The 17,907-nt window shown below is 49.5% G+C and overlaps 1 protein-coding gene across 1 annotated transcript in view; it reads left to right on the plus strand.

Annotated features, from left to right (window-relative positions):
* The window catches only part of PLXNA4 (plexin A4), a 523,137-nt gene that overhangs the window by 39,590 nt on the left and 465,640 nt on the right, over window positions 1-17,907 (plus strand). Inside the window, exon 3 of the mRNA XM_014607569.3 lies at window positions 10,290-10,472. Coding sequence (XP_014463055.1) covers window positions 10,290-10,472 — 183 coding nt within the window. The remainder of the gene's footprint in view (window positions 1-10,289; window positions 10,473-17,907) is intronic.

Raw genomic sequence — 17,907 nt, forward strand, 5'->3', positions numbered from 1 at the left:
CGGGAGTTTCCCTTCACCCCCGGTGGCAGAGGTCTCACCCTGGGTTTACTGTTGGGAAAACACTGGGGTTCTCGCTTGTGCCCTCCGTCGTGCGCATGCCTATCCTTGATCTAATAGTGCCACTCGGAGATCACAGATTCGTTATGGGGTCCCCGGCTCCATCAGCTGTTTACATGCGGGAACCATGACCTGTTTCAGCCTAGTGATTTCTTTCCTCCGGTGTTGTAGATACAACGGAGACAGTACACCGGATGCCTCGTAAACACAGGAGGGGCTAGCTACTCCAAACACGTGTATAGACGTGTGCGTGCATATCCTAAAATCAATGGCTCTTATGCAAGAGACTGAGAGATCTGTTTTCTCAGTAACGTGGGGAAGTTGGCATAACAGATGGACCATTTGGGTGACATTAGATCAGGAGGAACAATGTAATGTTTTCCCTGTTTCAATGTCAGGGCCGTGTCGCTGTCAGTATTCCAAAATATAATAGGATTTGTTCGGCTGATTTATCCTGTAAACAAGTGATGTTATCCAGGCGCACTCTTGGGTACAGGGGGATGTGGCCAGCGAGAGAGGGGAGCATGGCGAGATCGGGAGGGAGTTCTAAATGCATTCTTGCTAATAAGGGAATGATCCATTACTGCCGACGGACTGGGGAGGCTGGCCGAAAACCCGAGCCAAGAGACACGTAATGTAATTGCTGGGGCACTGCTACTGAAAGCAGTCCGCTGCCGCTTCCCCCAAACAGTCCTGCTCCCAGAAGCAGGCCGAGTTTGGGTTTAATGGCTCGAGTAAAATTATACTTCACTGACAAGAGTGCCCTGAATTCCTCAAATGCTGATCTCTCAAAGATAGGGAGTAAATGGGAGTTTTTCTCTTCATGATATTAGTTGGTTTCACTGTCACTTTTTGGTGGAAACCAGGGTTTTTTAAATTCGCCCTCGGTTTGATGGCAGCATCAGACAGAATTCAATTCTTCCTCTCCTTTAGCCTACTTGATCTAAAGGAGAATCTCCATTCCTTGTTAGCCATACGGGGCCTTTGACATGCAGCCAAACTGCTGTATTTCTCCCCATAAAAGAGCAATCGCACATACATGTTGCTTCATTGCAGCACTTAGTTTACTTTACCAGCACTGTTGTGAGGTTTAATTAATGCCTTTAAGCAGCTCTGGGATCACTGGGTGAAGGTGTTTTCAGAATGCAAAGCAGCATTGTTGTTTAATTTATATAGCACTGTTGGCATGCGTGGCACTTTGCAGCCCAAATGATAATTGTGCCTGTGTAACAAAATAATAATTATAGTAATTGTAATTCAGCAGCAAATCTCTCGTGGTTCTGGCATTGGGATGCATCTGGGCTCCGTTGTGCTGGGTGCTACCAACTGTTGCTGTTTTCCAGGTGGGAGATACAGCACACAGCAGCTTCCAGGAAATGCTCAGCATCTCACCAGGTTTTAGCCCCTCGCCTACTAGCATGTGCAGGGAAGCAATCAAGCCAAAATGGGTTGTTTTAGGTGCCTCTTTTCTGCTGCATCCAGATCAGGGCCACATATCTTTCAGTGTTTCATGAAATAAAATATACTTTATCCTGAAGAGTCTTGAAGTGCATTAGGAAATTACGGTGGGCACGAGGAGGTGAGAGGATTACACTTGGCTGATAAACTTCTTGGAGTTTGTACAGCACCTGGCACAAAGGGGTCAGCATTAACAAGAGTTTCTAGGCCCTACCACAATACCAATATTAAATCATAGGGGTTTTTTCTGTTTTTGGTCTAATGCCTCTCTCATCGTTGTCCTGAGCGCCTAACCGGAAAATGTACTGAATTACACTGAGATCTTTCTGTGCACTCTGGAAACGCAGCCACCTCCAGGGTAAAACTCAGCAGCTTTCCATAAAAGCATCCTTCCTCTGCAAAAAGAGAGGCATCCTTTACTAAACGACTTTCTTCTCTATAATGGAACGGTAGCCCCGCATTTTCCATTGTAGCAGCAATGAAAGCAGTAGAGTGCCATCATCTCCTCTGTGCGTGATACAGAGCTTTGCTGCTGGGGTATGCTCTTACAGAAGAGCTCTTGCAGCTGGCTTGATCAATGCTTTACTTTTAAAAATATCCCCAAATGCTTATTTACCCCATGAGCCATAGTGGCTTCAAAGGGGCGAGTATCTCATGTCAATAATCTTCTGCGGTGTGAAAGGTTTGGAGTTAATTGTGGAGCTCAGGGAAAGTGCTGGAGCTGAGGGCTCTGGAGACCGGAGTCTTCTGTATATCCTCCCCTGGCCTCATCCATATCTTCCCCCTACCCTGAGCCAGCGGCTTGGCTCCGGCAGGGCCCCAGGGGAGTCCCCCATCCTTGCACATTCAGGAGTTGGTGTTTATCCAGTCCATCTGGCTGCCTTGTCTGTGGGCGCAGCCCGTGCCTACAAAGGAACTGCAGGCCTAAGTCTTAGTGGCCACCTCATGACCTGCGTTAGAAGGGGGGTTGGAAAGCTTGATAAGTTAACACCTGAGATTTGGAGAGGCCTGGTTGTTTTGCACAGTGCAAACTGCATGTGTACAAGGCAGGCCTGGCTGGAGACAGCTTTGGCCTCAGAACTTGTCTCCTCCGTGCGTACAGTGATGGTGCGTAGGCATTATGATGTGGATCCTTGTCCACTAAGACCTTCCTGAAGCCTCCAACTCAACCTTGTATCCTCTCTCAAGGCTTTGACAATTCAGCTTCTTTGTTTTTCCAGGGCTGGGCCTGATTAACTGGCATGGCTGGGAATGAGGTGTCTGAAGCTCAGGGATGATGCTCAGAGGCAGAGGAGGCATCCCATTTCAGGATGGTCCTCAGTGTGGTTAATGACTTTCAGCAGCAGCCAGAGGTGCCTTTTTCTTTGTAGATGGGGTGAAGGATGACCGTGTCCCCCTCTGCAGCAAACAGTGCCCTGTGGCTGCAGTGAATTGCTTGTGAAGACCATTCAGAGGTGTCAGCTGATGAGGAATCAACCTGCTCGCTTTTGTATGTTGGCTCCTTGTTTGGTTTTAGGGGTTGAAACACCTGTGCCTTCTGTGACCAGTCCCAGGCTGTCCACGAAGGAGCGAATATCTAGAAGGAAGAGCTCCTAAATGATCCAGAGGATGAACATGGTTCATCCAGCCCATTCATCACTGATCTTTCAGAGAATTAGGGTAGGTTAATGCACAACTCTGAAAGGAGGTAACTTTAACAGCAAACATCATTTGCAACAAGTCATCAGAGCAGCTCTGTTTAACACGCGGCCTGAAGACTAGAGAAACCTGTCAGTCTCCATAAGAAATGCAGCCTTTTCTTCAGGAAATTGCAAATTTTACGACGTGAGGTACATGGTATAGACTCCCATAAAGCCGTGTGCCGGGAGAACAGCAGTCACATAAATGCAGGCATAAAAAATGCCTTTGCCACGTTACGATGCTACAGCGCTCCGGAAACTTGACACCGGCCCTTGAACTGATGCTTAAACTCCAGACCTAAAAACCAAATGCTTGTCCAAGTCCTAGTCAATTCGAGTAACTTTCCCCCCGTTCTTGAATTACGTTTGAGTGAAAACCTCTTAGCATAGTGGGTGCAATTTCCTGGTAATTGGTAAAGTTACCATAACTGCACTGTCATTTGTACATAGTGACATGTAATTGCACGTTAACTGCTGCTGTGGTTGCACGAGTGAAATGCAGTGTGCAATTAGGATGTAATTCCAAGTGCTGGCCCCAGTCCGACTTCCATGATATCACGGAGCTCCCCCGGGGCCGATGCTCTGCGTGCCGTTCGGTTGCGTGTTAACTGCCAAGGAGAACGTTTGCTTGGTGGCTTGTGTTTTCTTTGGTAGGTTGCCCTGGATTTCTAGCCTCTGGCCTCGAATCCTACATGCTGAAGATTTACCAGCCCCTACAGCCTGTCTCTCCAAAGCCAGGGGCCGAATTTGCTCATGCTTTGGTCCACCCTGGAGTTTCAACACCTTAGCCAGAGAGACCTCCGCTGCTTTTGGCTAGGAGGCTGTGCCCTGGGGGGAGATGTCAGGATGGGGTAATGGCAGGGGCTGTCTGTGACTCCTTGCAAGGACTCAAATGCAGCTTGCTGCTGAGTCCTTTATTCCTGCTGGCTATTTGGGTTGGCTCTGCTGGAAGCCTGAGTGGCATATATATGTTTCTTTATGCAGCAGTCTGTCTGTAGCCAAGCCTGTGATTACAAGTGTGAGTAGCCAAGTACCTGCCACCTTAAAAAGAGAGCCTGTTAGGTATTAGCTATAAATCAAAGGCAGGACCTGGCCACTGGGGATAGCTTGATGCCTAGCGAGTCGTGGGGATTGCACTGGAGACTGTCGAGATCTCTGGAAAACCTCCCCGGTGCTGCTCTGCACTTTGATTAGGGAGGAAGGTGCTGCCAAAGCGAAAGTGAGGAGGAACTGGGGATGGCTAATCCTTTATCTAGGATTTACCCCAAATGTGGATTAAGCTGTGTTCTGTAGCCCAGGCTGTTTGGAGACAAATAGCTAAAGCAGATGTTTAAAGGACAATTGAGGTTTATTATAGCCACTCTGCAGGCTGGCCCCCCTGGTATCTGGCACTCAGGCCCCTGCAGCTATGCCAAGCTGCTCTCTCCTGCCCGCAGAAGTGAATGAGGTCACGGAAAGAGGCACGCTGGAGCCATAATCCCTCTGCTGAGTTACGGCTTCTTGGGAGCCCTGGAAATCCCCGGTGGGGGCAAAGGAAAAGGCCCAGGCTGCAGCAGCCACAAAGCAGTCTTTCCTGGAGGGCTTCGAGGAGTTAATTATTTATTTAATGGGCTAAACTGAGATAACTTGGTGTTGCTGCCAGGTGCCTTCACCATATCGAGCCATTCTTCACCCATCCTTCTTTCTTCACCCGCGGATGTAACGCTTGGCCATGGTGGCACATGGGTTATAGCGTCATTGAGAAGCAGGGCTGAAAGGGACCTTTGGCGGTCATCTAGACCAACTCGCTGCCTGAGGGAGGATCATCCCTATCCAAACCATCCTATTCAAATCCTCTTAGCCAAACTACAGAGTCAACTCTGACACAACAGAAAACATAACACCCTAACCTGCCGCACGTAAAGCAGGGGGACCACAGTGGCCAATGTCTTGCTCCTATGGTAAAGATTGTGAATGTGTACAGAGGAAGGCAAAACCCCCCACAGTCCACGCCAGTCTGGGGTAAAATTCCTTGCTGGCCCCAAATGTAGCGATGGGTCTCGCCCTGAATGCAGGGACAAGACCCTCTAGCCAGGAACCTCTGGATTTAGGTCCCAGCCCAAACTCGAGCCATGAAGCCCAGGGGCACTGGCACAGCCCTGTCAAAATCCCCAGCCTTGGCTGCAGCCAGCATGCAATGCCTTTGAGGATGGCTTAAACCCCCCCCGACACGTGTAGCAGTAGCTGGGGGTATTTCTGGGGGTATCCCAGCCTCATGTGGGTAAGTCAAGAGGGCAGATTAGCACATTTTAGGCCACTGAACGCTGCAAACTGGAGGAAGAGTGGGTAGGGGATGGATCAGTGTGGACAGGCCCTGCGTACCTGCTCTGTCTCGTGGTATCCAATCTCTGCACCCATGGGAGACAGGACACGGGGATAGGTGGTCCCTGGGTATGGATGCTTATATCCTTATGAAACCTAAGCCCTCTGCTGATCGCCTCGCAGGAAGGGGACCATCCAAGCAGAGGCAGGGTGGCTTTCCCCAAGTGTCCTGCCAACACCCCTCAGTCTGAAGCCAGGGAGGCAGCTGGGACTGCTCCAAGGCTAAGTCGGTCTCAGAAACTGCCCGGTACTTCCCATGGAAATGTCAGATCTGTTGAGGGTGGAGTGAGCGAGGATCTAGGTTGCTTCCAAGCCTCTCTGTCACTTTGGGAAGCTTTGCTATTCCCCCATGTTTCAGGCAGGGGTTTCTCATAGGGAGAGGAGAAGTGAGGTATGTCGGAGGCAGGCATGGAGCCCCCTTCTCCCGGTCTCTCAGCCCGCATCTCCTTCATCACTCAGATCATCTTCCCATCCACACAGCCTCCGCAGTGTAATGTGGTTTTGAACTAATGCAGAGAACAAAAACTGAAAAGCCTTGATCCTGGCCCTGGAGCTGCCTCTCAAGTGGCCTAACTGATCCAGCAGCCACGCGAGAACATCTGGCGTCCCCATTGCATGAACGCAGCAGCCTCCACTTCTCTTCTGCAAAGGGGTTCGTACCAAAAGCTTAAGCAAGAAGACGCCCGAACCTTCATCCTGGCAGCTCTGTGTGGTCTGTAGGAGTGTCTGAAATGGAAAATAAACCCGCACTTGGACTTGTAACCCCTCCATCACAAATCTAAGCCTGCATTAATGTTCTTCCTGACTCAAGGACTTGGCTTTCCCTTGCTAGGGCATTTGCTGTGAATGCGACAGCTGCAAAAGGGCCAGGTGATGCTAAATGGAAGGCTTTCCTACTGGCATTTCTGCAGTTGATCTCCAAGACAGGATCACATTAGATGAAAATAATTTCCAGTTGGAGTGGCCTTCGCTGCCCTCAACCCGGTTCCTAGAGGAGACAGCTGCCTGCATTGTTGTCTTGTTGGCACTTGCAGCACAGAAAGAGACTGAATAGCCTACGGGGGAAAAATGTGATCTTGCCGTGGTTTTGAAGGCTAGGGACTATTTTGGGGCACCTCGGGCACTGAGCTTCATCTGTCCAGGGGTAGCAGGAACTTTGCTGTCCGGGAGAAGGCGTGAGCATCGCTGCTGGATATATGCTGAAATCCATTTCACTGCCTTTTAGATCTCGTTGCAGAAAACCACAAATTCATCCTGATGCCGGTGCAAAGCCAGGTTCATTTGGAGCCAGACCTGGCCTCAACCAGAATGAAATAAGCTGCAGCAGTCAGATGGTTAGGTCTGGGCCCTTTCCAGGATGTCAAGCCACAAGTTTGAGTAGGAATCGTGAGATAAGATTCGAGGACTTGCGTCATTCAGGAGGTCAGACCGTGTGATCTTATTAATCCTTCCTGGCCTTACAGCCGATCAGCTAGAGAGGTCAAGGTTTACCGCGGGGAGATTAGTGAATGACCTGTATGGATACTTTTGACACAAGGTCAGGATACCCCGGTAAAGGATGCCCAATGTTCAGCTCAAGTGCTCAGCTACTGTCACGTCTGATAGTTTGGGTAGGGTTCATGCATGGGGTCCTATGTTCCCATGAGTGCACCCTTCTTTTATTTTTTTGTAGTGCAATGCACCTTTTTTCCCCCCGTTGAGGCCACGAGAAGAGAAAGGAGGGCTTTCTCCCCGTACCAGAAGGGTAGCACCTATTTTTTTGCCCTAGATCTGAAATCAGTTTTTCTCAATGTCTATCTGATGAATACATCAGGCTAGATGCATGCTTGGTTTTGTTAAGTATGTGGGACACCAATTGCAATGACTCAAATGTTTCCTGAGGTTTCTAGTCAAACCGGGCCAGCCTTTGCGTGACTTTTGGTGCGGTTCTGAATGATGGGCTATAACGATGGCCAGGCTACACCCGATCCAACTGACTGTCCTCTCTCTCACAATAATCAGCACCAAATGTTTCAGAAGCCATGTCAGGAAGCTGTATAGCAGATAGTTGTTAAATAACCAACCCAGGTTTTTCTTTTTTCTTCTTGACTTCAGGCAGGAAGCGGCCCTGAAACATAAGTGGGACTGTGTATATTTGGACGATCAATCCAGCCTTTGTTCATATCCTACAATTTGTCGCAATGCTGTTCTCCCTCATTTTACTCTTGCAGGTTAATGGCCGAGTGCAGTGATGTGACCCCTTGGATCAGTTGAGTGTTGTGAGTTTTGCCGTGGTTATCCAACCTAAAATGGCCACCGGTGGGTGCTTGGGGTCTGGAGCTTTGGCCTGTAATTGTTTTCTTACTGCTTGAGTGTTGAAAGTATAGCTCGGATGCTAACAATTCCCGCAGGCCAGAGCTCAGGTTGGGCCGTTCCTTCCCCGTGCCTCCTTTTCTCGTGCATCTTAGATGCTTGTCACTTTTTGCCCACATTAATTTGCAGGTGAGAACAAAGCCGATCAACTTGAGGCGTATATTGCTTGTGAGCTTAAGCGAGGAGTAGTTGTAAGCTACTTATTTAGGTGGGAGAATGGGAGTCAAGTGGCTAGCGTGGTTGTGGCCATGGGTGATTGCTGTAAGAGTAGAAGTGAAATGATGCAGACGTTGCCGAATGAAGGAGATCAGCTGTGCTGCGACACATGGTGGGGCATCTTGTTAAGCGAGGAAAGCCAGGCAGGTACTCCCAGGGCTTGAGGGACCCTGTTTTATGTGGGAAGTTTCAGGGTGTGCAGAATCGGGCCCTACAAGCTCCCAGAGCACGTTCCCAGCGGGGCAGATTGACCACAGAAGATATGGTCCTTGCCCTGTGACTTCCACAAGTCAGGGCAGCTCTTTTCTTTTTATAGCAAAATATCTTCTTCTTTTGATATCAACATATCTCCCTTTATGCAAAGATTTTATAGACATCAGGGCTGGAAGGGACCATGCAACATCATCGGGTCCAGCCCCCCTGCCCAAGGGGCAGGAAGTCATCTGGAGTCAGCATGATAAGCATCTTTCTTTTGGTAGCAAAATTGACAGGCAAACTATATGGGCATGCATGCTTTTGAAATAGGGTCGGGTATGTAGAGAAGGCTGCAGAGTTTTGGGCTGCCTTGCTCTCTTTCCGTAAAATAAACCAATGTCCTCTGCTAATCAGCAGCACAATTTGACACCACCTTTGTGTGGCAACAGTTTGCGGTGCGACAAGGAGTATGGACTTATGTGTGGCAGCAGTTTGCGGTGCAACATGGAGTATGGACGCCTGTTTGCTCATGCTTTGCACTGCTGTGAGAGATGTTATGGTGGCACAAAGGTGGCAAAAGTTGCCACCTGTTTCCACTTAAGAAAATGGTATAATCTAACTTTGCACTTAATTACATCTTGTAAGTCTTGGCCTTGTAAAATGCTTCAGCATCTGCCTAACTTTAAGCATCTAATGGACCTATTGAAGTCAGCCCCTGCCTTAGCAAGTGTGAGCTGTAGCCAGGACTTAAAGCTTCTTGCTATGCAGTATCTGGCAACAAATATGGACTTCACAGTGGCAGCCCTGGCAGAGCTCTGAAAGCCTCTGTTGCCCCTATTGGCACTGAAGGAGAGGACCTCTCTCACAGGAGGGGAGCTACCCTGTCCACTGCTCTACCTACTGAGCCATGCTGCCCAGAGGTAGGGTAGGATGCTGTCTGCTGCTGCAGCATTCGCATACTCCACTGAAGTTGCATTGCACGCTATCCAAGAAACCTGGGCAATAGCTATACCAAAATCCTGCACAGCAGATGCTGTTGTCTGATGGCTGCCCATTCTGGGCCCTTGCAGACAGAGCTCCGCCAGCAAAGACCTCTTTGTCGGCAGTCCAAAAGAGCTCAAGTGCAGAAAGGGGAACGTGGTGATCCAGTAGATCTTAGCGTGTATGTTCAGTTAATCAAGCTGTTGGGACTTTTCAGATGTCCCCCCACAAACAGGAGGCCCTTGCACAGGTCACGACAGTCATGAGTTTTCCCTCCAGAGGACTCAAGGGGAATGAAACCCTTGGCACCAGATCCTACTCTTCTTATTGCATGATCCTATTCCAACCCGGTCGAGCCCCTGAGAAACCGGTGACCGCAGAAAATGGGTGCACCCTCTTGCTCACTGCTTTCTGTGATTGAAGCATGAAAGCCGAGATGACGGCGTGGTACAGAAACAAGTGATTGTCAAGGGCTTGAGAAAGGCAGATCAGATGCCTGATCAGTGGAATAGGATCTGGCCTTTAATGATTTCATCCACACAATCCTCCGTGGGGTAGCTAAGCACTTGTAATCCCCTCCTGAGAAAACCAAGAGTTGGGGAGCGTCAATGGCTTGACCAAGATTTGGGGCAGAGGGGGAGTAGAGGCAGGAGCCCCATTTTTGGGATTCATGGGCACACACCGGGGATGGGTGAGCTGACATTTGTGGTGATGGTGGTCTTATTAGCTTTTAAATGATATGAAGATAGGAAAAGGCTGGCCCACTGGATGAGGTGCTGTGTTTCGGAAGGACCTAGGTCCTGCCCCTGGTTCTTGATGTTGGCCAACTCGATTCACCTCTTGGTGCCTCCATTTCCTTTCTTTCTGTCGGTCTGTCTCGCCAGGAGATATCTCCTCCTATGGTTTTGTATGGTGTCCGGCACAGCCGTGGTGTGTAGCGATGTCGATGTTCAGTGACCCCTCGCTCACGCTCTTTCCTCCCGTTCGCAGCTGTTAACGATCGACGACAATTTCTGCGGCCTGGATATGAACGCTCCGCTGGGAGTATCGGAGATGGTGCGGGGGCTTCCCATCTTCACCGAGGACAGGGACAGGATGACGTCGGTGATTGCGTACGTCTACAAGAACCACTCGCTGGCTTTCGTGGGCACCAAGAATGGCAAATTGAAAAAGGTAGGCTCGGCCCATCCTGGCCTTCTTCCTGACTCGGTGGTGCTCGTCCCTGCGGAGGCCGGCTGTCTTGAGATGAGTAGGAATGTGGTTTTCTAGCTCGGGTGCACCGTTTTTCATAAGGTCAATTGTTTTGCTGGTGGTGAGACTGCAATGAAGGGTGTAGGCAGATGCAAGCGAGTGAAAAGACCTTCTCTTTAGGCAGAGTCTGTCAGAAGATGAACAAGTTCGAAAGCAAAGCCTGGATCTCACTACCCCGTTCTTGTGCAATGGCGCAGTGTTGATCCGAGTACAATTTTTTCAAGTTCAGACTCTGTCTAGTTGAGAGGTTGATCGTCGGACAGCAGAGCGCTTTGAGGACAAAGAATTTACTGGAGTTGGGGGGGTTGTTAAGAAACACAACTCGTGTTTTGGAGATGTTCCTTCATCGGAGCAGAGCGACTAGATATGCCTTGGCCACAAGCTGCCTGTGGATTTTGTGGTTGCTCTATCTAGGTCAGGTTGGGCGTTCGTGCTAAAATAGAAAGAAGAGCTGTGCCTGAATGGTAAAAGGCATTGTGTTTACTGGGTAACCACGGCCAACTTAATATAAATAAATACCCTTTCTGGAATATCTTGGCTTATGTCTCACGAAGTTCCTCCGGCCCTGCCACGTGAGCCGTGCATGCCTCTGGCTTAGCTGTAGTTTTATATTACAACAGCTGCTGTAATTTGTCACTTGGGGCAATTAGCTTTGGCTTCAAAAGGCAAAAACTGAGATTGAGGGACTTTTACCTGTAGCTTTGGCAGGCATTTTGTTCTTCAGCTACCAAGTCCTGGTACACGTGATCTTGCAAGGGTAAAGATGGGCACTGTGCCCTCTCCAGAGCATTGCATAACGTTGTCGGTGTTTGCCTGCACACTTGGCCCGAGGGACGTTCCTGCTGTGAAACAGTGTGTGTTGCAGGTGGGACTGTTGCTGCTCCGGACTATAATGAAGATACTCCCGGGGATGTTGCTCCCTAAGAGGCCAGGCAGGATGTGGGATGAGCGGTCCTCAGGGAGGAGCCTCCGAAGCTCAGTGCTGGGGTTGGAGATTTGGGCTGTAGCTTGTGCTGCTTCCTTTTGAGTTCCCTTTGCAAAGAAAAACAGCCTTCAAGAAGGGAGAGTGCGTGTGTGCAGGGGGAAGTTGTGACCACCTATGACTTACCTTCCCTAGGTTGTGCTTTCTATCCTCTCTGATATTCCCATGTTAACTGTCGGTGCTACTGCTTGCATCCCTTTCCATCCTGCACCTGGGGACCCCTCTGAGCTTTGAACACCAGCCTCCTTCCCTCCTCATCTGGGAAAGTGGTGCATCACCCTGCGTCTCTGGCATGGGTGGCAGAGCCCACTCTCGAGCCGGCCCAGCCCACCTGCTCCTGATTACATGCTGCTAATCCCGAAACACGGTGGGGGGGTTTATTCGTGGGTGCCCATGCAGCCACTCTTCACATTTCAGTCTCCACAGTGCTGGAGACCCGCCATGGATCATCTTCACTGCCATATTTCCAGGACTGGCTCTTGTGAGCAGGAGCAGACACCAGTGCTGGGGAGCTAGTGTAGACACGACGTTCCCCTGCATTGCAAGGCTTCAGCCCTGCTATTAGACTTTCCTGAGAGCTTCAGTTTTTTGCCTGGTTTCTGGCAGTTTTGGGGACCGTTTTAGGTTTCTCACATTCATCTGGTGCTCCTGACCAGGAAGGGAGGAGGAGGAGAGGCTCAGAAGGATATTTCCATTGATGCTGTAACGGTTCGCCCATCTTGCTGGCATAATGTTAGATTATTATGTTGGTTAAGAAAATACCTCCTATGGGTCTGGAATAGTTTGTCGCGCGAGATGATACTCAGTCCCTGGTGGACCGTGGACAGGGGTTTGATATTGTCTGGTTCCTGCTGGGTCCTAGCAATTGTGTTCGCACACACATGTACTAAGGCAACTTAACAAGGTGACTTAAGCCACGTTGGAGCATACACACCTGCAGCTCCTTGACACGCTGGCAGTGATCTTGTTGACTTATTTGACTTAACTAATGCGACTCAAGATAATACACCTCGAAGGTGCATTGTCTTGCTCTGCTTTTAATTTGACTCTGCTCCACATATGTGTGTATCCTCTGACAGTTAAGTCAACTTAAAAAGTTAATTTGGCTTAACTCTCAGAAAGTTAGTATGTGTGTATGCACCCGGTGGTATTTCATTACTATTTCCCCTGCAACAGGCCGGTCGCTCTCTGCCAATGCATTTCTGGGTCAGCCCTGACGGTTATCACAGATTTTTCCATACATTTGCTTGCCTTGAAGGCATGAACTTTATGTATTTGTTGATCCTAAAGTGTTTCCTGCTAGGAAGGAGCAGAAGCTATTTGGAGAGACTTCTTTCTCAGCAGCCTAGACTTTATTGATGAGTGTGCGTGCATGTATTTTTATATGAAAGACACAGATCGTATATCATGTTCTTGATGCACACCATTCGTGAGAGCCCTGCAAAGTACCCACAGCCATAAAGCAATATCAGTTGGTTGATACACAAATGTTATACATGTCAAACGAATTTATCCAATGACACATGCAATAGAAGTAAAATATTGTGCTTTACAAGAACGTACCATTAAAATGAAAGCTAGTAGCATATCGGGAGTCTGGCCATGTAACCAAGACAACAAAGAAGAAAGAAAAGGAAAAACTAAGATAAAGGATGCTGGGGTGGGAGGTAGGGAAGAGAGTGAGGCAAAATCAAAGATGATATAAAAGGAGGATGCAAAATGCAAAGTGATCTGTAGGAAAACAAGAGGGCAAAGCCCTCTACTGCCAAAGCCCCTAGCTCTGCTTGCTGGATCCAGCGGCTCTGCTGGCCGTATGAGATGAGAGAACAGGAATAGTGCAGGACTAGGAGGCCCAGGTTCGATGCTTGCATTGCCACAGGCTTCTTGTGTGACCTTGGGCATGCCACGGCATCTCCCCGGGCCTCACTTCTCTATCTGCAGAATGGAGATAATACTCCCCTTGCCCAGAGGAGCATTGGGAGTATTAACACGCCAGTCATTGCAAGCGGCAGTCAGACACACAGCCGTGGGAGTCATAATAAGTATTTAAACTAGGCAGCTCATGCGTTCTTGGATGGGATACGAGCCCCGAGTCCTGACCGCCTGTGGTCATTAAAGCTTTTGTGGTGCTTTTCAGAAGAAATATTTCACTTCTGGGGCTGTGGTGGGATCCCAGGGTCTATAATTGCTTCCTGCTGTTGCTGTTGGCTGGGGTGCTGTGCTGCCGTTCTTGCCTTGAGCTGTTTAGCATTGCAGCGTGCCGTTGTTTCATCGCCACGTTGCACTCCAGAGGTGGCTGTGTTGCAATGGCCAGCACCGAGACTCCTCTATACAGGACATACTGCGTCAAGGGCCGCGGGCGGAAAATTCCCAGGCTGAATTATTACCGGTCTCCTTTCTAGTTCTCAAAGCATATTGCTTTCTTGAGGGTTTATTTGGATCGTACTCATTTTGGTTGCTTCCAGGGTTTGTTTTTTCCCCCTCTGTATATAGCAATCCCTGGACGTATTGGAAAGTAGTGTAGCTAGTACTACTGTTTGTGCCTCTTGCAAACCAGTTGCCTAACTAAGCCAAAGTTTCCTCTAGACTATCTAGATCTCTGCTTTATCTTGTTTTACCTCTCTCATCTCTGCTCCTAGCATGGATTAAACGCTCAGCTCTTCTCCGGAGTGGCGGTAGAGGGCTAATGGACTACTGCGGTATAGCTGATGCTGTCTCGCAGGGGATCTCAGCTACTGTGTTTTCAGACTCCTTTTCTTACCATGCGTGACTATCTGATTTATCATCATTATCTGCCAGTGGGTAGTGGTCAGAACTGCTCTCCACATCCTATTTAAGCATGCCTTAGTCATGCAGCCGGGAGGCATGGCTGTTCGCAATTTTGGGGGCAGAAACATTTTTTGTGGCTGACAAACAGTTTAGTTGAAACCAGACATTTTTTGGTGGGAGCATGTCAATTCTGCTGAAAGTTTCTGCGCGCCTCCCAGGATTTTTAACCAAAAGATATGCTTTGGAATTGGCTTGAAAATATTGTTTTGTTCCAGCTTTTTAAACCGTGAAAAAGGGAAACAGTGGTAAGGTAATAACCCCCAAATCTTTGTCAGCTTGGAAACAAATGTTCCTGTTTCGAATTGGCTCAAAGCGTCCCGTGGGAAGCTAGGCCTTTTCGAGTAAAAGTATTTCGGAGGAAGATTTTGTGTGCCAGTACGTGTGTGTTGTGTGTGTTTTCTTTCAAAACTTCTTGCAGGAAGAATCGGCCTAAATACCGACCCGTTACCTTTTATGTCTTACGTCTGTCGCTTTTGATATCAAACGCCGTCAGCTGGAGATGGTCCTGGGGATTGTCAGAGTCTGCAGTAAGGGTTTGGCTCACGTTGAGGGGTGAGGGTTTAGGTTCGCATCTGAGAGCTCGGAAATCTGTGCTTAGCATTTGCTTTTGTCCCAAGTATGGGAAATGTCTGGACATCAGTGGCTTTTTAAAAAATCTTTCACTGTCTTATCCTGAACTGCTGCAAGAAAGATTTTGCCTGCGTCCCAAGGATAATGGGGGAAGTAGGATCCTAAAAGTTGAGGGTCCCATCCAGGACAAAAGCCACCGAGCCCATTTAGAGCCAGATGTTTCTTCCCAGTCCTCCAGAGGAGTTGAATGCACAGTTCTGGGTTTATCCCAGCGGCACGCTGCGGCTAACTAAGTTGAAGAGTAAGTGCCTGCCTCCCACCCCTCATCATCGGGAGCACCACGACTACTGGTGCCACACACTTCACCCACAGGGCTGATATCTGGGTGCCAAAATGGAGCAGCAGGCCGTTTTTTTAAGAGGCGGGGAAAGGAGTTGTTGCTAGCTTGTGACCCAAGGGGGTGGCATTACCAGGATCTTCTGCAGAGTCATGGCTTCTCCATTTGGGAGGTGCTGGAGGACAGACAGGGAAGAAGCAGCTGAAATGGCACAGGGGTGTCTAGATAAGTGGCAACCCAGAGCTGTTCCCATAGCTCTGTCTTGCAAGGGGAGGAACTGGAAGATGCTGCCGGATTGCAGTCCAAAGCTCCCAACCCCGCCTTGCATGTGCAGCCCTTGTAGGGGTCAGCTGGGGACTCAAGTCTTCTCAACAAGGGTGCGAGGACTTTACAAGGCTGCAAGGACTGCAGTGTCCAAGTGTCACCATCTTGCGGCTGTGGTATCCCAAGAGAAGGGCATGAGTAGGGGCTCTACAAGGAGGTTTGCTCTATAGGACAGGCTCTGTTGATTCATCCCCATTGGGAACCATTTATAATAATAAAATCATAGGCAAGTATGTCTGGATGGGGCCTTCAGAGGTCACCTAGTCCAACCACCCACCAGTGGCAGGACCATCCCTCTCCCTGTTTCTCCCCAACCCTCATCAAGGCCGGGATGTAATTGTGCACCCTGCCTTAGTCAGGGGAATAATAGATTTATTTATGCACAAACAGTTTACCAGGATAAATAAGCATTGGAGAGGGGGAAAACACAGCCGAGGAGAGAGTGGCGGTGGTGGCTGTGTGTGGGTTGGTGTAATTGGGCCACACGGCTGCAGAATACGAAAGCAGCCGCATGGCGAGAGGAGAGAGAGCTGTTTTTTCCTTTCCACCTCGGTGCGGTTCCTATCCAGACGGCCAGAGCTGATAAAAGAGCCCCTGGTTTTTGATGTGGGTGTCTGGTAAGTGCAAGGGAACACGCTGAGCCCTCGCGGTTCTCCAGGGGATCAGGTTTGGGAACACGCAGGGGACGAGGAGTCCTGCCTGGTTCTGATAGTCCCTGGAGGTTATTTCGTGGTAGACAACTAACTCCCCACAAGGTGAGATGACGGCGGGGAGAATAAACTTCCTTCTCCACCTTCTGCTTGGAAGGAGTCTGGCTTGTGAAAGCGAGGAGGGTTTTTGTGAATGGACTTGACTGCACTGGAGATAAGGAAGAGGAGTTTCCTGCTCCTGCTGGCAGGTTGGCTTTGTCCATCCCTCCAGAACCGCGTGAAACCTTAGCCATCCGCTCGGTGGTCATGGGGCTGGGGGCTGCTGTTTTCTTCAGGGATACTTATAGGGAACAGATTTCTCTGTTTTTCCTCCAAACAGGTAGAGTGCTACACTTAAGAGATCCCTGCCAACACGTTTCACTCCTGCCTCTGGCAGGACCATGTCTGAACACTTGTAGTTAAGTTGCGTGGGCCATACCCTTTAGGGCTAAGGACAGAAGTTACACACAAGCTGGTTTAAATCATCAGAAACTGGTTTAAACTTGTAACAGAACAGAAGCTCAGTATGCATAAACTTGGCTGAAACTGGTGTAAGATAAACCTGGTTGAATGTAGTATCAGACTTAACTGATTTGGGCCAAACTGGTTTATGAAACTTCTGTCCCAGGCCCCTTCCTTGTTCAAGTTAAATCACAGTCCCCCAGCATCCCAGCATGCTTTGCAGCCCTGGGTTGATTGTGCTGTCTGCTCCAAAGAGCAGGGTTGGCCGCACTCCTCTGCTCCTTAGCTGGAGCAGCGAGGCCTGGCTGACAAAGGGGAAACCCCGCTGGGGATGCAGCCCAGTCTATGGCAGGCGGGGGCGGGGGGTAATGCCCCCCATCTCAGGCAAACACCAGTTGAAGTCTGGGGCCAGGGAGGGGGGTTAAACACCCCTTCCCCCACTCAAATGTACTGCTGGCTGCAACTGTGGACTCCAAATCCCAGAGGTACCTGGAAGCCGGAAGAGGAAGTGATGAGCAATCCTGCAGAGTCCTGTTGCGGTAATTCTGGACTGAAAATCCCAGAGACCTCAGGGGCAGCAGGAAGAGGAAGTGAACACATAGCCAGAACCATGCTCTAGCGCCTCCGGGCTTCTGGCCTGAGCCACTGCAGGCATGTGGCTGCATTTCCTGGATCAAAAGTAAATGTCTGTTCACTTCTGTTTCAGTTTAATCTGATTAACTTGCAAAGACTGGATCAATTCAACCTTGGGCTTTTTCTCTGTCTGTACTGTCTGGTTCAGTATGCACGGCCCATTCGGGCCACGCTGCTTGTGCTGAATTCCCCAAGAAAGGAGCCCAGCTGGTGCTGATGGCAGGGTTTAAATGGAGAGCTACCTACTAGGAAGTGGAACGAGACTCCTTAGCTTCGTCCATGTAATGGTGTAGTGAGCAATGCCTGTAACAGCAGGTGGGAGTAGGAGCAGTCTGCAGGGCTGTGATGAGTGCTAATTTAGACTGCAAGTCCTAAAACCTCCCCCACACCTGGGGCACAGGGAAAAAGGAAGAGGAAGCATGAGGCTGGAGTAAGGAGGGGAAAGAGGAGCCTGTACGTGATACCTGGGCGGCCCTACACAAGAGGAGTGCACCGCGGAGCTAGAGATGGCCAGTCAGGGCTGTGGACTGA

The sequence above is a fragment of the Alligator mississippiensis genome, chromosome 4, assembly GCF_030867095.1.
Source record: "Alligator mississippiensis isolate rAllMis1 chromosome 4, rAllMis1, whole genome shotgun sequence".
NCBI classification, from domain to species: Eukaryota; Metazoa; Chordata; order Crocodylia; family Alligatoridae; genus Alligator; species Alligator mississippiensis.